The 22,722-nt window shown below is 40.8% G+C and overlaps 1 protein-coding gene and 1 non-coding gene across 4 annotated transcripts in view; both read right to left on the minus strand.

Annotated features, from left to right (window-relative positions):
• The window catches only part of LOC129768266 (exportin-4-like), a 48,721-nt gene extending 27,333 nt beyond the window's left edge, over positions 1-21,388 (minus strand). For all 3 annotated transcript variants that reach the window (XM_055769787.1, XM_055769789.1, XM_055769788.1), the window contains exon 1: positions 20,833-21,388. In XM_055769787.1, the coding sequence (XP_055625762.1) occupies positions 20,833-20,883 (51 nt within the window). In that variant the 5' untranslated portion in view covers positions 20,884-21,388. The remainder of the gene's footprint in view (positions 1-20,832) is intronic.
• LOC129772337 (U4 spliceosomal RNA) lies at positions 16,151-16,285 on the minus strand. Its single transcript, XR_008742601.1, has one exon. It is a non-coding gene; the product is annotated as a U4 spliceosomal RNA (small nuclear RNA).
• Positions 21,389-22,722: the final 1,334 nt, after the last annotated feature.

Below are 22,722 nucleotides of genomic sequence, written 5' to 3' on the forward strand. Positions count from 1 at the left end.
CTGAAAGCCCCCTTTATGTCCAAGAATACTGAAGCCATTTGTTTTTTTTTTTGGGCGTAAGCCATTTGAATTTCTGAAGAAAGTACGAATTGAAATCGGACGCGGGTTTTCCGGGTTTTTGAATAGCTATTACTCGTACTTGTCTCCAATCATCTGGAACGATATTATGCTCCAGAAACTTATTGAATAAATTCAACAGGCGATGTTTCGCCACATCGGGGAGGTTTTTCAACAAGTTGAACTTAATTCGATCCGATCCTGGAGCAGAATTGTCACATGAAAGGAGAGCAAGAGAGAATTCTACCATCGAAAATTCGGAATCAAGATCGCACCTATCTTGTGGTATATCTCGAACAATGTTTTGCACAGGAGCGGAATCAGGACAAACCTTCCGTGCAAAATTAAAAATCCATCGATGTGAATATTCTTCGCTTTCATTCGTTGAAGAGCGATTTCTCATGTTTCGAGCCACTTTCCATAATTTTTTCATTGATGTTTCTCGTGACAAACCTCTAACGAAACTTCGCCAATAAGCACGTTTTTTCCCTTTTATCAATTTTTGAATTGATATTCAAGGGCTAAATACGTTTGAAAATTCTCAATGGTTCCACGTTTCCGAAAAGCTTTAAATGCATTCGACTTTTCTACATAAAGCTTGGAACACTGGCTACCATAGATTGGGAGGCATACGACGAATAGTGGAACCTGGGATGGGTTTCATTTGAGCGCGAACTGCTCTGTCATAAATCAAACGAGAAAGGAAGTTATACTCCTCCAATGGAGATAAACCATCTCTGGAATTGTTGGCTAGAGCAATCGCGACCGCATATTTTTTCCAGTCAATGTGTCTTGTGAGGTCATATGCCATGTTTATAGATTCAGAAGAATTCGACCCAATGGTGATCGAAATTTTGATTGGCAAGTGATCACTACCGTTTGGATCCTGGATTACATTCCACTTGCAATCTAGCGATAGTGAATTCGAGCAAAGCGAATGGTCAAGAGCACTTGGTTTAGCAGGTGGTTTAGGTACACGTATTGTTTCCCCAGTGTTCAAAAAGTGTTGTCGTCGTACTGTTCCCCACCAGGCAGTAAAAACTCCGAGTTGAAGTGTTTCAGTTTTGAGCAGTCGAGCAAACCTAAAAAGCTTTGCTTATCAGTGGGAAAATAAAAGCCCAACGCACATCTCCACCTAACGGTTGTTGAGTCTTAAAATTGTAGTGAAGTGTACCCTCTCTCAGACTAACATATCTGAAGACAGTTCTATGTTTGTTCTCAATCTCAATGAAAATAACTGATTGCTGCTTGCATGTAACTTTTATTCTTACTCGGCCAGTATAAGAATTATCTCAATACACTTACGAAAATCTACTTATTATAATACAAAACCATTATCAGAAAAAAACAAACTAGAAGTGGGTTATATCTTTCGTATAACCGCAAGGTGGACGTAGGACCAACGTTGGCTTAGCAATCAATAAGTAACAAGCATATAAATTTTAGACGTTTCATCTTTCGAATAAAGTGATTATCATACCACTTCGTTTAGCCGGAAAAGAATTATTAACGTTCAAAGGGGGAATCGATTCCTCCTCGGAAATACTCGACGATCGATTGCAAAATTCGTAAACAAATAATTTTATAACGCTGCTTTTATAAATGTGATTTCTTCGATATGTAATATAATATCCACTTCGATCATATTCACTACACCGTATCATACCATATCAAATCCATAGTCAATCCGAGTTCAAAAGTACCCACCGCTCACATCTATTTTGCAATGGCGATTTCCCCCGGCTTCATGATTTTGAAGTCTGTGTGAGGGAAACATTTCAATTTGCAGAAACGCAAACGAGTACAAAAGTACCCGCTGCCTGCATCTAATTTGCTATGCCAATTTCCCCTGTCTCCATGGTTTTGAAGTCTGTGTTAGAGAGGCATTCCGATTTCCAGAAAGGCAAGGCGCCTCTATATATACCTGGTGAAACAACCATATGAAATGCACTTGAGCCATATTGGAATTGCTGTCGGTATTGTTTACATACAGCATGAGAATGCTGCCGGCGGCTCTCTACAAACTGTTACGACACTAACTCGAACGGTGCCTATATGTTCGGCTTTCGCGAATTTATGTGAAAAAGAAGGGATGATTTTGTAGAATTTCATTCTCATTTCCACTACTCTCGCATGTGAAAATGCAAAAATGGTGTATCCTAGCAATAACAAAACAAACAACCCCCGCTCCGGACTCGTTCGAGAACTCGCGAGCTGAACGGACAAGTTTGAGAATCGATCCGATAACGGTGTTTTTTTTTTCACGCAGATTTATATTGTGCTTTTTGACGTAGGACTACGTCTTTCATTTCTATACCGGGGTGTAAAACCAAAGTTTCGAAAATGAAAGCGTTACGCCGGAGACCGAGATTTTGAGCGTTAATAGCTGCTTTCAAAACAGGCTATTGAAATCACCAATCGGTATATAAGCGAGCGCCGCTCGTAAACCCCCTCAGTTATGATTGAACAGCGATTGGAGCATGTTGTCGCTGTGTTGTGAAGCTATTTTCGTTTATCATGAATGCGCTAATGAACGGTGTCACCAAGAGCCTGTATGTGCACCTAAGGCCAGAAGGAAATCCATCAGGAGGAGAGTGATGCCACGGTTCCGCTTGAAACATCGGCCGCCACACACACATATACACGCGCGGAATTCTCGTTGCTGAAAAATAATCTGCCAGTTCCCCTGGGAATTGAAAAAAACATTCATGCGAAAGAGTTTATTTTAATGTTTTCTATCCATATAACACTGCAACCAAATACATTTGGTTTTGTGATTTTTCAATCAATCGCAATTAATAGGAAAGCTTCTGAATATTTTTTTTCCCATCAGTGGAAAACTTTCGTATCCAATATTGGATGCATAACATGAAAAACGTGAAACATCATCGCGAAAATCAAGTCATTTTCGAGCGATTATTTGTTTTCTACTCATAGAATGCTGCGATCAAATACATTTCGTTTTGGATTTTTTCAATCAATGCGATCAACCTAAGACCACGTCTTTCGGCAATTTATTAGAGGTGCAATGAATCTTTAGAAATTCCCGCTCTACGCGCACTGGCAAACAATGTTTACTCAACAATTTCTCAAACGAGAAATGGGTGTTGTGAGAAAGGATTAGCGAACGCGAAAACGACAAACGGGAGAAAGATATGTTTGGAGGTTGAAGGAAATTGGCAGAAAACTTCTTCTTTCTATCATTCAAATAATGTGATTCATACCACTTCGTATTACCAGAAAGAGTTTCTTAATGCTCAAAGGAGGAATTGAGTCCTCCGAGGAAATTACCCAGCGCAAATTAGTCGACTATCGATTGCGGCATTCGTACACAAATAATTTTATAATGCAGTTTCACCAAAGTGATTTCTTCGGATATATTCACTACATCATGTCATATATTTCATATTCTTCATTATGAAATTCATATCCATGGCACCTATCGGTATCGAATTATCATCGACACCACGATTTTCGCTAAATGCTCCTTTCAGTTCGGCCTGTAAAAAACTTTTCTGAACTCTAATCCATCAAATTGGGAGCCCTGAAAAGGGCCGTTGATTATATGCTAAGCTAATATAACACGCTCTCCTCGGATACGATGGGCCAGCTGGATGTCCTTGGGCATGATGTGACGCGTTTTGCATGGATAACACACAAATTGGTATCTTCGAATAAGCCTCCTGCAGCGTCATAACTGCGGAACTTTGGAAGCGCAAGTCGGTTTTGAAGTCCTGAGCAATTCCACGATTCAAATGCTGCAAAGGTAGCTGCGGATCACCAATTCGGTCGACTTCTGATAGCGACGAATTTCACGCAAAGTTCCCGGTCTATAGCGATGTGGCTTCTTCACCTATCCTGCTGCTGGTGCGCTTATCCGAGCTGCTTTCATGTGCCTTACCACCGAAAGACTAACGAGCTCGAGTCCTCACGGTGCGAGAGTAGAGTAAGAAATGAACGAAAGCAAAGGAAGCGTCATTTTATAAACCATAAAAGTATAGAATCTAAACCCCACCCTTATTATATTCGTAAGTATACAATAAGCTTATATAATAAAGAGGGTGGGGTTTACATTCGATACTTTTATGTTTTATAAAATGACACTTCCCTTGCTTTCGTTCATTTCTTACTCTACTCTTGCACCGTGAGGACTCGAGCTCGTTAGTCTTTCGCAGACAGCTCGTTAGTCTTTCGGTGGTAAGGCACATGAAAGCAGCTCGGATAAGCGCACCAGCAGCAGGAAGCGTGAAGAAGCCACATCGCTATCGACCGGGAACTTTGCGTGAAATTCGTCGCTATCAGAAGTCGACCGAATTGCTGATCCGCAGCTACCTTTGCAGCATTTGGATCGTGGAATTGCTCAGGACTTCAGAACCGAACTGCGCTTCCAAAGTTCCGCAGTTATGACGCTGCAGGAGGCTTATTCGAAGATACCAATTTGTGTGTTATCCATGCAAAACGCGTCACATCATGCCCAAGGACATCCAGCTGGCCCATCGTATCCGAGGAGAGCGTGTTATATTAGCTTAGCATATAATCAACGGCCCTTTTCAGGGCTCCCAATTTGATGGATTAGAGTTCAGAAAAGTTTTTACAGGCCGAACTGAAAGGAGCATTTAGCGAAAATCGTGGTGTCGATGATAATTCGATACCGATAGGTGCCATGGATATGGATATCATAATGAAGAATATGAAATATATGACATGATGTAGTGAATATATCCCCATATCGAAGAAATCATTTTGATGAAACTGTTTACCGTTTGTCGTTTTTAATTGTTGGGAAAGGGCATTATTTTTACTGAGTAAATTCCAAGAAAAAATCCATTCCTTCTTTAAGCGTGATTCATTCTGCTTCGGATCAACGGAACAGTATGATAATAATTTCATACAAAAGATAAAATGTCCAAGAGTTATATGATTGCTATTTATTGAGTCGAAAAATTGTTTCAATAGCTTAATGATAGCTTCAAAAACAGGTTATTGAAATCATTCGTATCCGTATGTAGCGCGCCCACTTGGGCGCGTTATCTTCTTATTGGAATGTGAGATGGGGAAGCTCATACTAACGTCTATGCATTATGCTGTACACTTCAATTAGAGCCCCCGCACACTACAGACTTTTCTTCAGCCGACAGTTTGGTCGAATCGGCTACTGGTGCAAACACCGACCCAACGGAATCGGTGTAATGTGCGCACATGCATACCTCTCCGTACTGATTAAGAAGCCGACCGAACTATCGGTCGACAAGTCAGTCTGCAGTCTGCGGGGGCTCTTAATTTCGTTTTTGCAGGCCGAATCGAAAAATTTTCAGTCGAGTTAACTCTTTTTTACAGTAATGCTTTTGAATCCGGACATTTTGCATTACATTCAATATCATACCACAGCCATAACATTTTTTTCATGTTGAATTTATGCGAATAATAGCTACTTATATAGTTACTGATAGTTTCATGATAGTTACTAATCAATCGCATTAATTCAACATGCAGAAAATGTTGTGGCTGCGGTATGGTATTAAATGTAACGCAAAGTGTCCGGATTCAAATACATTACTTTATACTTACTTCGATGTTATTCGTTTCTCTCTCAGGGTAAGCAACGAATATAATAAGGGTGGGGTTTAGATTCTATACTTTTATGGTTTATAAAATGACGCTTCCTTTGCTTTCGTTTTCATCATTCTTTGTGTGGACACCGACTGGACAACATCGTTGCTGGACGAGCTGGACGGCGAGGGATCGAGTGCCTTTCTCAAGGCAAGACGGTGGAGGTGGTAGCGCTGGAGTAGAGTAGAGTAGAGTTTTCAAAGGGCCTTTCTCAAGGCTATAGACGAATGAACTGCAAAAGTTTAAAGTCTCTATAATACAATACCTGCCTGCCTGCTTTCGTTCATTTCTTACTCTACTCTCGCACCGTGAGGACTCGTTTGTTTGGGACAAAGCAGACAGCTCGTTAGTCTTTCGGTGGTAAGGCACCACGAAAGCAGCTCGGATAAGCGCACCAGCCGCAGGAAGTGTGGAGAAGCCACATCGCTATCGACCGGGAACTTTGCGTAAAATTCGTCGCTATCAGAAGTCGCTGATCCGCAAGCTACCTTTGCAGCATTTGGTTCGTGGAATTGCTCAGGATTTCAAAACCGACTTGCGCTTCCAAAGTTCCGCGGTTATGAGTCCTATTCGAAGATACCAATTTGTGTGCTATCCATGCAAAACGCGTCACATCATGCCCAAGGACATCCAGCTGGCCCATCGTATCCGAGGAGCGCGTGCTATATTAGCTTAGCATATAATCAACGGCCCTTTTCAGGGCTCCAAATTTGATGGATTAGAGTTCAGAAAAGTTTTTTGCAGGCCAAACTGAAACGAGAATTTTCGTTTGGATGCCATACAGCATCGAGAAAATTCCGGAAAGATCTAATCGTTGCTGAAAAACAATCTGCCAGTTCCCTGGGAATTGAAAAATACATTCATGCGAAAGAGTTTATTTTAATGTTTTCTAACCATATAACACAGCGACCAAATACATTTGATTTCGTAATTTTTCAATCAAGTGTAATTAGCTGGAAAGCTTCGGAAGATTATTCTTTCCCATCAGTAGGATATTTTCGTATCTAATATTGTATGCGCGCGCAACGGAAAATGTTTCGTATCGCGAAAATTATATAATTTTCAATCAATTATTGCTCAGTCGCCGAAATTTTCATACTCAGAGTTTGTTCTCCTCTAGTTTGCCTTCCAAATTGCCATCGTAAACCACACCTTCTCTCGATTCAATCACGCACGAAAAGCATACTTAAATGATATTCTGGTGGGAAACCCATTCATTTTTCGTGAGGCGTCGTGCACAAATTACGTAACGCGATAAGGGGGGAGGGGGTAGATGTTGCGTTACTTTCTGTTTATTAGAGATAGGAAATTGCGTTACGTAAGGGGGGGGGAGGTGATTCAAGATCCGGATTTTTAGCGTTACGTAATTTGTGCACGACGCCTGAGGACATCGACAAGACAACATCGTTACTGAACGAGCTGAACGGCGAGGGATCGAGGGATTCATTACCTGGCCTGACCTGACCTGAAATGCAATCAGTTTGTTTTAACTGTGAGGGAGCGCAGAAAAGCCGATCGATCAGAAGGAGAAGAGAAGGTGACCAAGAGAGCATCGAAATACGGTTCCTCGGGAAGACATTGAAGCAGCCGCCACACACAATCACACATACATGCGCGCAACTCTTTTCGTTTGCTGGTTATCGAGAAGAAACCTGGAAAGAAATGATCGTTACTGAAAAATAATCTGCCAGTTCCCCTTGGAATTGAAAATTACATTCAAGCGAGTTTATTTTCATTTTTTCTATCTATATAATACTGCGACCACATACATTTGGTTTTGTGGTTTGTCAATCAAGTGCAGTTAACAGGAAAGCTTCTGAAGATTATTCTTCAGGACAAGGTTTTTTGTATCCATTATTGGATGCATATAACCTTGAGCCTCCAACGTAATGCTCTCGTTTTTGAAGCCACCCAAATATTTATTTATTCATTCATTCAGGATGGATTTAGATTCAACTTCAAACAAATGATCCCTAAATCAACGATAGTCCTACGTCACCCTTGCGGTTATACCATAGATATAACCCACTTCCTGTTTTGACGTAGGACTACGTCTAACCGGAAGATATAGGGGGTGAAATGGAAATCCAGGCACTGAACAAGTAGGAAAAAATGCAAGATTTGGAACGCTTATAACTCGAGCATTTCTCAATAGATCGCAAAGGTTTTTGCATCAATTGATAGGAAATATATCTACGCATCTATCATAACGAATAACATTTCATTTTTCTTGAGATAAATAATTGAATAATTGTGAAATATCAAGCATTGTCAAAATGCACTATGTGCCCATTTTTGATTGGTCCATTTTTTGCTCCTCAAATCGTACCGACCAAAACGGGCAACCAGAACAGCAGCGAAATAGAATGAAGCACGATTGGAAAGGAAAAAGAAAAAAATGAACGAAACATTGGTCGCAGTCTCACACATGCGTAATTCTCGAGCCAGCCAGTCAGCTTAAAAATCCCCGCTCCGCTGCCGTAACGATCATTCTCATTCGAACCGTACACCACATCGGTTCGCATCACAACACATCAACAAACCAACCCAAGCAGCCATGTCTGGACATGGTAAAGGAGGAAAAGTGAAGGGAAAGGCAAAATCCCGCTCGAACCGTGTTGATCTGGAGTTCCCCGCAAGGGTAGCTAGGCCGAGCGCGTTAGTACCAGTGCACCAGTCCACCTAGCCGGCGTTATATAGTTTCGGCCGCCGAAGTGATCGAGTTGGCTGGTAGAGCTGCTCGCGACGATAAGAAAACAGACAACAACAGACAGTTGCAGCGAGTGGCGAGTGGCAAACGCAATCGCAAAACGGCATCAGGTAGCAGAAGAAAAAAGTTTGTTCTTTATACAAACTGCTTTGGTGGCAAATCCAGAACAAGGCGGCATCGAGGGCGTTCGAAATGTTTTTTTTTTCAAAACCACGAGTACTACGTTTTCTAAATTGGAACCATTCCATAAAACAAGGCGCTTTTCAGGGCCATTAAACCTACCAAAAAAGAGTTTAGAAGATACAGTTCAATGATTTCTAAAACATTATCCAAAATAATAATAAAACACAAATTGATTTTTTCATAATTTGTTTGCCAGGATATGATGAGTATGTGAATTTGGCAGTTGTTCTGAGCTTATTGATAGTTGGGGACTTTCCTGATTATTCAATTTTCACCAATTCTTAAATTGTTTCCAGATTGAAAGTACAGTAATTTACAATTAGTTCGACATTTAGCTAATTGGACGGACATGTAATGCGACTTATTTAGTTGGACATTTTTGTAAACATAGAGATCCAAATTATGACCCCAAATTGAAAGTCGACACTGTACCACTGTCATCGTAAATATTCAATTACAGGTTGAAATCGCCTCCAATGCGACACTGAGTGGCGCTTCGGCACGTCGCATTGAATGTAATTTACTGTAAAATATGTCACAAGCTGGATGGGAAGAAATTTTCCAACTGTGAAAGCTGTGGCGAGTGGCAAATGCAATCGCTAAACAGAAAGGTTTAGCCGAACAAGATGGGGATATCGAGTGATAACAAAACAATAAACTCTTTGGATTGAAGATAATTATGTGATCCTGAAAAGGACCCTCTTTAGCCTGCATGTGAATCCAACGAGCGAACAAATCATAATGAATGTATTTTTTTGCCATCGCTCCCTTTGAACGCTCATTCGTTCGTCTCGTTGGACTCGCCCCTCTGGCTGAGTCTGCCGATTTGTCTCTATCCTGTGAGTGTGTACCGCTAGAGTATAAAACACGCGGACCCCAAAAAAATATCTTATTTTCTTTCAAACCGTAAACCCGTGTGGTTGTACGGCATCGGCATCGTGGACGTAACAAAGGAGGACAAGTTAAGGGAAAGGCAAAGTTTCACTCGAACCGTGCAAGTCTCCAGTTCCCTGTTGGTCGCATTCACTGATTGTTCCGCAAGGGTAACTAGGCCGAACGGATTGGTGCCGGAGCACCAGTATACCTAACAGCGATTATAGAGTTTCGGCCGTCGGAGTGCTCGAGTTGGCTTGCAAAGCTGCTCACGACAATCAGAAAACCCGTATCAAGAACAGAGCAACTTCGGTTCGGCGCTCATCAAGGCAACAATTAGTTTCAGTGAGTGGCAAAGTGTTTCTCCGGCACGTCGCATTAAATGTAATTTACTGAACAACATGTCACAAGCTGGATGGGAAGAAATTTTCCAACTGTGAAAGCTGTGGCGAGTGGCAAACGCAATAGCTAAACAGGAAGGTATTACCAAACAAGATGGGAAATCGAGTGATAACAAAAACACAACACCAAAGGTTCTTTTCAGAACCATCAACATATTCATAAAGAGTAAACAGTAAACTAATCCATTTTTCAGGTAGATAGGTAGGTATTCACGTATTCAAAATAAAACAATATATTTAAAATATATATTTAACAAAAGATGTCCCCTTTGTATTGTCCTACGTCACTCCGGTTATGTCCCCGACATTACCCACCCGTCTTTTTTTTTCATCAGCGCTTGCGAGTGAAGCGAGCTCAATAAAAAGTGGTGCACGATCGAGACGCTGAGGATCCAGTTCAGATCAACACACATTCATCACACGCTACACAGCAGCGGCAAGTAGAAGTTTATTTTTCTATTGTTCCATTTATCATTCCTTCAACCTCCTGTGTACGATTTACACCATTGTCCAACATTGTATTTACCAAATCGGCGTTGGCATTAGGGGTGTACATTTTTCTTACATTACCGTTGAACTTTTGTTGAAACTTTTTTTCATTTTTGAATTTATACAATAAAAATTGAAATAAATATAATTTATATATACCTTGAATACAAATATAATTTATTTACTCATTTATTTTTTCTATTTTTTTATTATTATTCTATACTGTTCACATCGAACAGGTGACTAATTTATTATTATGGCTGTGGGCGGGGAGGATCCCCCATCCACGTCATTGAATGTTTCTGATGCTGACCCACCTCCTGAAGAGCAGGAGGATGAAGCAGACGTTGAGGAGGAACATTCAGTGTATGAAGTAGAAAGTTCTGAAGATGAGGAAATTGATGAAAAACATGATTTTCGTCTAAAGGAATACCCGGAGGGATTCAAAGGTCCATTCATTGTATACTTTAGACGAAAATCAAAACCTCTTAATGTCATTCGCATCTCAAAAGAACTAGTGCAGAAATTTTCCAAAGTTACTGAAATTACTCGGATGGGGCCAGACAAATTACGAGTTGTCGTCTCTTGCAGGACCCAAGCGAATGCAATAACGCGCTGTGATCTCTTTGCGATTGAGTATCGCGTATACGTACCCTGTTGCAACGTTGAAATAGACGGTGTAATAAACGAAAAGGGTTTGACTCGAAAAGAGATACTCGATGGTGTCGGTCGCTTCAAGAACTCCTCACTTAAAAGTGTGAAGATTCTTGAATGCGATCGACTGAAGTCTGTGTCACTTAAAAATGACAAACGAGTTCTCAATCGGACAAACTCTTTTCGTGTGACATTTGAGGGTTCCGCTCTTCCAAACTACGTTGCAATAGGTGCACTTCGTTTACCTGTTCGGTTGTTTGTACCCCGGGTAATGAAATGCAACAAATGTATGCAACTCGGTCACACGGCCGCCTATTGTTGCAATAAACAACGTTGCGCAGATTGTGGAGAGAGTCATGATGGGACTTCTTGCGCAAAAGAGCGCAAGTGTCTTCATTGCGACGAGGCTCCACATGATCTTTCACAATGCCCGGTGTACATACAACGAGGGGAAAAACTCAAGCGTTCCTTAAAGGAACGTTCCAAGCGGACTTATGCAGAAATGCTTAAGAGTTCCGCTTCAACGACTCAGGACAATCCCTACTCCATTCTGCAGAACGACGAGCCTGTTGCAGACACTCCCAATGCAGGAAATTCCGGTACATCGCAGGGTGCCATTAGGAAAAGAAAAATTACTTCATTTCTATCACTCCCCAGAAAGAAGAACAAAACTTCCCAAATTGGAATGAAACCTCGTATCGAACGTACTGAGAATAGACCGAAGCAAGTACCTCCTGCGGTTCTTCTACGCACCAGGGGTCCTCAGCACTTCCCGGTTCTTCCCTGTTCCTTTTTCGCGGTCGAGGCAACAGCCACAATCTGGCTTGCTTGCGCTTTCTGACCTGGTGGACAATATTTTAAATGCTTTAAATATAAATGACCCTCTTAAAAGCATAGTATTATGTTTGCTCCCGATTGTGAGAACATTTTTGAAAGAAAAATGTGTTTTTTTTAGCAGCGTTCATTTCCCTCGATGCCTGATTCAGTGCAAGAGGTCAAGGATTTGACCACTGTAATACAGTGGAATTGCAGAAGCATCATCCATAAACTAGATCAATTTAAATTTTTAATTCATAGTTCTAACTGTGATGTATTTTCCCTCTGTGAAACATGGCTTTCTTCAGCCGACGAACTGAATTTCCACTATTTCAACATTATTCGCCTCGATCGAAATGACTCGTTTGGTGGCGTACTATTGGGGATCAAAAAATGTCACTCCTTCTATAGAGTCACTCTCCCATCGATGACAGGCATTGAAGTTGTCGCTTGCCAGACACAAATCAATGGCAAAGACCTCTGCATTGCCTCGATATATATTCCTCCAAGAACTATGGTTGGCCGCCATCAGTTTTTTGATATCATCGAGGCACTGCCGGAGCCGCGGCTAATCTTAGGTGACCTCAACTCCCATGGAACAGCATGGGGTTCACTCTACGATGACAACCGTGCCACTTTGATTTATGATCTGTGCGACAACTTCAAATTGACAGTTTTGAATACTGGGGAAGCAACTAGAATAGCCAACCCTCCTGCACGGGCAAGTATGCTAGACATATCACTTTGCTCTTCTTCGTTATCCCTGGATTGCACGTGGAAGGTAATCCAAGATCCCCACGGTAGTGACCACCTGCCAATAATTTTATCGATCGCCAATGAATCAGGTTCTCGTGAGTCAGTCGATATTGCTTATGACCTCACGAAAAATATTGACTGGAGAAAATTTGCAGAAATAATATCTGAAGCACTTGTTTCAATGCATGAACTTCCTCCACTCGAAGAGTATAGCTTTATATCGAGTTTGATTTACGAAAGCGCACTTCAAGCTCAAAAGAAACGTGTACCGGCTACCACTTTCCGACGTCGTCCTCCATCACTTTGGTGGGACAAGGAGTGTTCAAAGGTCTACCTTGAAAAATCATCCGCTTTCAAAAAATTCAGGAAAACTGGATCAGTGGAATGGTTTCGAAAGTACCAAGCTCTAGAAGCCAAACTAAAAGGTCTGATTAAAGCAAAAAAGCGTGGATATTGGCGAAAGTTCGTCAATGGTTTGTCAAGGGAGACCGCTATGAGCACTCTTTGGAATACGGCTAGGAGAATGCGTGGCTGGAACCATACAAATGAAAGTGAGGAATACTCTGACCGTTGGATTTTCAAATTTGCAAGAAAGGTTTGTCCCGATTCCGTTCCTGCACGAAGCGTCGTACGCGACATTCCGCTCCAATGCGATTATGAGAATTTTTCGATGGTAGAATTCTCAATTGCCTTCCTCTCATGTAACAATTCAGCTCCTGGGTCGGACAAGATTAAATTCAACTTGTTGAAGAATCTTCCCGACTTGGCGAAACAGCGTTTGCTGAACTTGTTCAACAAGTTTCTGGAGCTGAATATTGTCCCACATGACTGGAGGCAAGTGAGAGTGATAGCCATACGAAAACCCAACAAGCCGGCTTGCGATCACAATTCGTATAGGCCGATTGCAATGTTATCCTGTATTCGTAAATTGTTAGAGAAAATGATTCTACTTCGTTTGGACAAGTGGGTTGAAGCGAACAATTTGCTGTCAAATACGCAGTTTGGCTTCCGCCGAGGTAAAGGGACGAACGATTGTCTGGCGCTGCTATCTTCTGAAATCCAAATCGCATTTGCTCGCAAAGAACAAATGGCTTCCGTTTTCCTCGATATCAAAGGGGCATTTGATTCAGTTTCCATGGAAATTCTCTCAGAGAAACTTCATAATCGTGGACTTTCACCAATTCTGAATAATTTCCTGTACAATTTACTGTCAGAAAAGCACATGTTTTTCAATCATGGCAGCTTGAAATCTTCTCGATACAGTTTTATGGGCCTACCACAAGGCTCCTGCCTAAGCCCCCTCTTGTACAGTTTTTACGTCAATGATATAGATGATTGTCTAACTAGAGACTGCACGCTGAGACAACTTGCAGACGATGGAGTTATTTCCATCACGGGTACTAATCCCGTCGTTCTGCAAAAGTCGTTGCAAGATACCCTGAACAATCTGTTCACGTGGGCCCTCAAGCTGGTTATCGAATTCTCTACGGAGAAAACTGAAATGGTCGTTTTTTCTAGGAAGCACGAACCCGCCCAATTCCAGCTTCACCTATCCGGCAAAACGATCAAGCACTCCATGTTTTTCAAATACCTTGGAGTATATTTTGACTCTAAATGTACCTGGGGAATACACATTGCGTATTTGAAACAGAAATGCCAGCAAAGAATCAATTTTCTCCAAACAATAACCGGAACATGGTGGGGTGCCCATCCAGGAGACCTCATTCAGTTATACAAAACAACGATATTATCAGTGTTAGAATATGGCAGTTTTTGCTTCCGATCAGCTGCCAGGATTCATATTCTCAAGCTGGAGAGAATACAATATCGTTGCCTGCGTATAGCCATGGGGTGTTTGCATTCGACACATACGATGAGTCTCGAAGTTTTGGCAGGAGTACCCCCGCTTACTCTTCGGTTCACAGAATTATTCTACAGATTTCTCATCCGTTGCAAGATCATGAATCCATTGGTGATTGATAACTTCGAAAATCTACTCCAGCTGACTCCTCAGTCAAGTTTTATGTCTTTATACCATGAGTACCTTACCCACGACGTGCACCCTTCACCAGGCATCTCCAACCAAGTTTGCTTCCCATACTTTTGCAATTCCTCTGTCATTTTTGATCTGTCCATGCGACAAAAAATCCATGGAATCCCAGATCATCTACGCTCCGATTATATTCCGCCGATATTTTCGGCAGAATATGGGAAAGTTAGATCTGATAAAATGTTCTTTACTGACGGTTCATTCATAAACGGGTCCACTGGCTTCGGCATCTTCAATGAAAATTCCAGTGCCTCTTTCAAACTCAAAGATCCTTGTTCCGTGTATGTCGCTGAACTGGGTGCGATATACTACGCACTAGGAATCATTGAAACATTGCCCATCGACCATTATTTTATTTTTTCAGACAGTCTCAGCTCAATAGAGGCAATCCGCTCAATGAAAGTTGATAAACGCTCATCTTATTTCCTAACAAGAATAAGACATCTATTGAGTGTTTTGGTCGAAAAATTATTCAAGATTACCTTAGCATGGGTTCCCTCTCATTGTTCGATTCCGGGGAATGAGAAAGCGGACTCGCTAGCTAAGGTGGGCGTTTTAGAAGGCACACTTTTTGAAAGGCAAATTGCTTTTATGATTTTTTTTGATTTTTTACATACACACACTCTTTACAGATACACGGGCCAAAGGTTGTGCAGTCCACTGATCATTCAACAAGAGCCAAAGGTTGTACCGATCATGACAACTCTACATGAACTGATGATTGCGCCGGTTAGTGATCATTCTATCCTGGATTCCTCGAGTCGAGAAGACGCACCACGCTAGATTTGAGGTACAGACTAGGGGGGCGTTGCTGATTAAGGGTCAGCTGCATCCCAATAGGAAGTATCCCGTGTCGGGCACACGTACAGAGCATTGGAGACAGCAACATCCGAATTACGAAAACACTTGTAATACTAACCTCGAGCCAACCGCGAGTAATCGGTTACATATTACTAACATAGATAATAAGAAAAATTGTCAAAGTATTGAACTCCCGGCCCCGTGAGGCTAACGCCATATGAGCCTTGATAAAAATATATATTTTGGAAAAAAAAACCCCGCTCCACAAACCGTAATCCCCTTCTTATAGAAATGATTATGCAGCTTCACGTGTTATACATTGATATAAGCGCCTTGCAGAAAGGCAAGCGAGTACAAAAGTACCCATTGCTTACATCTATTCTGCAATGCCGATTTCCCCTGGCTCAATGGTTTTGAAGTCTGTGTTAGAGAAACATCCGTCCATCCCAGCGATCGTACCTCAATCGTTGCGCAATTATAACTGAGTGGATTTCCGAGCGACACTCGCTTATATACCGATTGGTGTGATTTCAACAGCCTGTTTTGAAAGCAATTTTAGGGCTATTGAAACAAATTTTTGGATCAAAATGTAACAAGTATAAAACGTGTAGACATTTTATCTTTCGAATGAAGTGTTTATCATACTATTTCGTTCAGCTGTTTAGGAGCTATTAACGCTCAAAATCTCGTTCTCCGGCGTAACGATTTTGTTTTCGAAAGATTGAACTTACACCCCAGTATAGAAATGAAAGACGTAGTCCTACGTCAAAACGTTCCAAATTTCTTGTAGAAAACCTGATACACTATTAAATAGGTTTGTTCAACTAGTAATTTTGGCACTTCGGTGAAACCTCATTGGTAACGATATCACCACTGCGCCAAGCTTAATAGGATATTTATTCTAAACGAAAAATTTAATATTCGTTCAAAATTTTTATTAATTCACTGTCAAATGAACTTCGCAGCATATTGAAGTGAACTTCGGAGCATATCGAAGTGAAAACCCACGTCGATTTTCATGTTTCGTCTTCGAACATGTTGGACCCTGGTCGAGACGTTTGTGATTTCTTGTTCGTTTTATCTAATATAATGATAAATAAGTTTCATTTTTTGATAAATTAAACATATTAATTATGAAAGCATAGACAATAAAGATAACGATCAATAATGAGGGGAAAAAAACTTCAAAGATGCCGTTAAATTAAGCACAGTACGAGTTGAATTGCTTTATTTTTTGCATTATATTGGGTTGGGGAAAAAGAAATGTCGTATAATGTCAATATATGGCAACACTTAAACATATCTTGTGTTGTACTTATCGCATCGGGTCATGCTATACGGCTATTTAAAGACAATCTGTGCTACAAATGTCGTTTTGACAGTGTTGAAATTGTCCTTTTCAGTTTCAAGTTATAGCGCGTCAAAGATGGAGTCCACCAAGCAAGAAATTCGCCATATTTTACGTACTACCTGCGAGGTAAAACTGCAACGAAGGCGGCCGAAAAAATTAGTGTAGTTTATGGACCCGATACTGTAACGATTCGCACAGCACAGCGTTGGTTTGATCGATTTCGTTCTGGTGTAGTGGCTGTCGAAGATACACCCCGTACTGGTAGGCCAATCGTCGTGGAAACCGATAAAATCGTTGAAATCATCCAAGTAGACCGCCATGTGAGCACTAGCTCGATTGGCCAGGAACTGGGTATAAACCATAAAACCGTTTGAAACCATGCAGATAATTGGATTCCAAAAAAGCTGCGATGCACTGCTGGAACGGAACGAACTCGACCCATTTTTGAAGAAGATGGTGACTGGTGATGAAAAGTGGATCACGTACGACAACCTAAAGCGAAAAAAAATCGTGGTCGAAGCGCAATGAGCCTGCCCAAACCATCGCCAAGCCCGGATTGACGGCCAGGAAGGTTTTGCTGTGTGTTTGGTGGGATTGGAAGGGAATCATCCACTATGAGCTGCTCAACTATGGCCAGACCCTCAACTCGGTTCTCTACTGTGAGCAGCTTGACCGTTTGAAGCAGGGGATTGACCAGAAGCGGCCAGAAATGACCCGCCAGGAGCTACGGGAGCTCGGATGGGATGTCCTATTGCACACACCGTATAGTCCGGACCTGGCTCCAAGTGATTATCATCTCTCCCGGTCCATGCAAAACGCTCTTAGTGATACTAAGTTGGCCTCAAAAGAGGCTTGCGAAAACTGGCTGTCTGAGTTTTATGCAAATAAGACAGAGGCGTCTCGTCCGCCTGTTCAAACTGTTCATAGGACAGGTAGAATAAATGTATATTATTTCACATTATCGGAATTATCGAAGGTAATTTTTTTTTGTGATTTCCATTCTATCCCGAATATCCTTATTATATTTTCTATTTTGGTGGAATTCAAATCCACAGTGAACAATATAATCTGATAATTACATTTGAGTACACCCAAAGCGCAACACAGCCTTAACGCTACGAAATAAGGAGTAATGACTACCGGGTTCAAACCATTCATCTGAACTCGCGGTCACCCAAGCACAGGGCGAACACCGTCAACTACGTATGAAACGATCAGTGCTACTAATGTGCCGCTTTGCGTAAAAATGACGTTTTCGGTTCAATATTTCTGCTGAACAAAACCGATGCAAACGATGGAAAATACACACCACCATTCTTCGGTGTTTGTTCGTAGTTGCCATCGTTTCCCTTTCTGTTTCTCTTTCTATTCCTGACGTCATAAAAATTTGAGAGAGGGGACGAGACAGCGAGAGTACACAGCACCAAACACCCCGAGCGAGCTTGATCCAAAAAAAAAACGAATAAATTCATTCATGATTTCTGTGGATGTCGTGGACGTGGATCGATTTTGTTCATTCGACAACTTGAACCCGGTACACATAGTACACGTATGCCTGCTTACGTTTCCAAGCCTCCGCTGCATTGGCCGGACATGTGGATGAAATAGCTGCGTACTTTGGTCTTAATGCTGACAAAATTGTGGCCCAGAGCTATGATGGCGCTACAGTAATGTCTGGAGATAAATCTTGTGTGCAAACATTGATGAAACAACGGTTATTCACTGGATATATTTACTGTCGCGCACACGTATTGATCTTGGTTTTGCTTCACTCGTGCACAAACAATAAGAAAACGTCAAGGTTTTTCAATGCGATCTCATCTCGACTGCGATCGGCATTTTTCTCGCAGTCGTCAAAACGTAGCGAGACATTGAAGCAATTTATGGAGACCAAAATACCAAATGTTTGCAAAAATAGATGATTTGAATTATGCGCCTATCAATCAATGTTTGGGTGAGATTTACCTTGGCGATAGTGTCTTTGATGCTGAAACTTTTACTACATCCAGAAGTCCTCACGCATTCATGCTTGAGTTCAACACTGTATTCTTGCTAAAACTTTTTGCGAATATTTTTGCACATACGGATGTTCTTTATCAAAGTTTGCAAAAAAAAAAAGGAATTAGACGTAGTAGAATTTGTGCGTATCGTCAAGGTTTGCCTTGCTTTTATAGAGGAGCTCAAAGCAGATCATCATTTCGATAGTACGCTCAAAAATGCAATTGATGTATCTGGCGAAACTATGAATGACAGTAACGTCATCAATTGAATCGATTATAGACAAAAATAATTGACGAAATGACGCAACGGTTTAAGGAACTAGATGAATACAAATTCGTCGCTTTGTTGAATCACGAAAAAATTGCCGACTTTGACGACTACTGGGAATTTGAATATGCTTATTTCATCCTACTCGAAATTCGATGAAGCGAAGCTTTGTAATAAGCTGACGGTTCTTTTTGAATTATAGTCATTATTCCGATTATCGTTGGACGAAACCTGCATCAAACCTTCTCTGAAACGGCTGGTCAGAATGATACTGACATTGCCTAATACAACGGCATCCGTTTAAAGAACTTTTTTTTTTGTTCGACGGATCAAGAATTATTTGCGGTCGAGATCTGACCAGAAACGGTTATTCGGAATTATGATGATGACTGTGGAAAAAGATTGCCTTTATGACATAAGGCAGATGTCTTCATTTTATGAGGAATTCATTGATAAGTTTGCGCTCATAGTTGACTGTAGGATTCTTTTGCTATACAGGCAAACTCACTTGCGCAGGTCATAAAATCAACTCTTTGCTCCTGTCAATAAGCTCCTACTGACACCTTAAAACAAACAAAACAAAACATGAGAATGGGAATTAATTGACACAGTCCCTATGTAGAGCGATAAAATACATATCAAAGACCGATTACTTCATTTTCTTTCAAATACCGCACAAAAAAAGTCGCACCAAGAAAATCGCACAAAAAAATTCGCATAAAAACCGCACAAAAACTGGTTTCACTGCATAGATAAATGTTGAGAAATATAAATGTTGAAATCTGTCATCGCAATACTGTTGTTTTAATGTTGCAAATGAAATTGAACAGGTAGCTCAGTTGGTCACGCGTCGCCTCTGAAATAAGGAGGGGGGGGGGTTATAAGGGGGTGATAATGAAGTTGCCTTCTAAATGGCAACAAGTTTGCGAACAAAACGACGCATATTTGACTTAAATTGGTTAATTTTAAGTATTTTAGATAAAGCGTCAAATTTTTTATCAATACAAAGGTTTAAGAGAACGAAACACAGAGCTGTTTTGGGGTATCAGCCTCAAGAATTTTGGAGAATCATTATAAATATTATAGAAAACTTTCGGGTAAAATGGAGTGAAGACGATGCACAAAAGTGTATAGCTTGTTTTCAGTACTTTATTTCGAATATTGGAAAAAAAATTGAATAAGCTCTCGCTGTTTTCCAACAGATAACTCTAGCGTCGAAGAAACTAGGATTTCATCTTGAAAATTAAATTAAACAGTTCTGGATGCAAAGAAATGGAAAAGAAACACCTCAAAATCCGCAAATTCACTAAACAAATAAAGTTGACACTCAACTGAAAACAGCAGTTATTCCTGAAATTAGAGTTAAACATGACTTGCATCTTCCCCAGGCTTGCGATCAGCTGAAAATCAAACATAGTAAGTGAAGGAAAACTCCCACTTAGACCAGAGTTGCAGAAGCCAAATGCATGATGCGAATGTAAATATTGTTTGATCGTAACACAACCGAGTGCAGTTTTGTGTACGTAGAATCTTTACACCCGGGAACTATTTGGTCTACGCCTGTGTGTATGGGTGTAGGGAAAGGATACCCAAGAAACGGGAAAAATCAATACTATTTTGTTGCTTTGTTTTGGTTACGGGCTGGTTGTTAAAGAAAAGGCCATATTATGACTTTTGCTTTGCAAATTTTTCTGCCCCAAATCAGCTATCTGATTTACGGTTCTTGTGGAAATTTTTAATGGGTTTTTGTTTACGTTAATATATACCAGTGAATTGCAAATTTACATATCGAATTTATCTACCCTAAACTTACCATGATAATATGGGCCGCCGTTTCCAAATCTTTCAGGTAGGATTCCTCCATTGTCGACAATTTGATATTTACTTTTCTGTCTCCCACCTGCTTTTTGCGAAACAGATTCTGCCACGCAGTTCCTGGTCCGTACAAGAAGACGAACAAATTTTAGTTACTTGCACGGGTTGAGTAAAAAATGAACCACAGCTAAACTGATACCGCAAAACAAAACAATAAAATAAAAGTCACGGATGAATTTGCTTCCTTCGATCCATTAGTGCCATCAGATCAGGGGTCTAGTTCCAACACGTCGCCGTGAATTTTTCTCCTCTTTCCCTGTGCTAACCCGTGGAAAATTCTCCCGTATTGTATCTCGGATTTTTAGAGTAATGATCGCCTCGTCAAATTCAACGCAAGCTTTTCATGCTTACTTTATCACTTGCACTTGATTTAACAGATGACTGTGGCTAATTCTTGTCCCGTTTTCACCGAATATTCAAAGGACTTTCGCTGGGAAAATAAAAAGGAAGGTCTTAACTTTTCTCTTCACGCACACATAATGTTTTCCTACCGACGGTCAGCAAAGAAGTGAATATGAGAAGAAGTGCCACCATTTGACAGTTCAATTTCGTGTTCAGATATCGAAGCTACAGTGTCGACACCTGCCAAAGCATTGCGTTGTTGTCAAGTAAAAATAGTTTTCATCATATTAACACATCCAGAGGCAGTTTTAAATTGTTAAAATTTGAATGAAAATAATTACTTGATGCAGTTTTAGAACATCGAACGCATATAACTATTACTCAACCATTTTCGATAAATTTTCTGATATAGTTACTAACAATATTATTATGTAAAATTAATATCAGACACATTTTTTGTTCAACATTTTTCCAAGATACGCAGAAACATGTTATGCTCTATCACAACAAATACTCAATTATTTCAAAAAAGTTAGTTTCCATTCATAGTTTTGGTTTTGAACGTATGTTTATTCCATCTGAAAATCCATTACCATTTTTGCTTCACACCCACGGAATATGTAGCTTATCCCAGCCGGGTGACGTCTTTAGAGAACCCCCATTGAACTGACAGGAGCCAACATATTGGGTATCCCACTGACATTTTCCCTTTGTTTTCATATGAATTGGGTATCCCACTGACAGTTCTGCTTGAGATTTTGCTAACGATCCTAGCATCAATCATAGCACCCGGCTGGCTTATCCCGTCCAAGGCGCCTAGAAGTATATCCCAAGGCGCCTAGAAGTATATCCTAAGGTGGGCCAACTTCCTAAAACCACTCTTCAGCCATCTTGGAAGTCTACTGTGTTTTGTTTGTAAACAAAACACAATACGCTAGGGCCGAAGCTCGCTCGTGATCAGTCTATCTCTTTCACGCTACAAGCAAATAATTCCCCTTCTGCTTTCTTCCGTTCTGTTTTCATATACCGCTCCCCTAACCAACTTAGTGACGAAACGGCCTCACCTAGTACCATAGACCCGTCTTGGTATATCCTAAGGTGGGTTTTAAGGGTAGATGTCTTTTGGAGCATATTTCCTTTTCTTTCGACAATAGATATCGTTCCAGCTGATGATGCTTCTCCGAACACATTGATTGCAAGAGCTGTGTTGAATGCTGCTTTAGAAACTCAGAATCTCAATGTTTGTCATATTAACGTGCAAAGCTTAATTGCTCGTAATTTTTCAAAGTTTCATGAGCTTCGTACCAATTTTCTCGACAGTAAGGTAGACGTAATCTGTTTTACTGAAACCTGGCTAAACAACACTGTTAGTGATGCAATGATCGCTATTGAAGGGTATAAAATAATAAGAAATGATCGAAATCGAAATAGTGGGGGAATTTGCGTGTATCTTAAACGCAACATAAAGTATCGAATTATAACTCAA

Source organism: Toxorhynchites rutilus, chromosome 2, assembly GCF_029784135.1.
Source record: "Toxorhynchites rutilus septentrionalis strain SRP chromosome 2, ASM2978413v1, whole genome shotgun sequence".
Taxonomy (NCBI): Eukaryota; Metazoa; Arthropoda; class Insecta; order Diptera; family Culicidae; genus Toxorhynchites; species Toxorhynchites rutilus.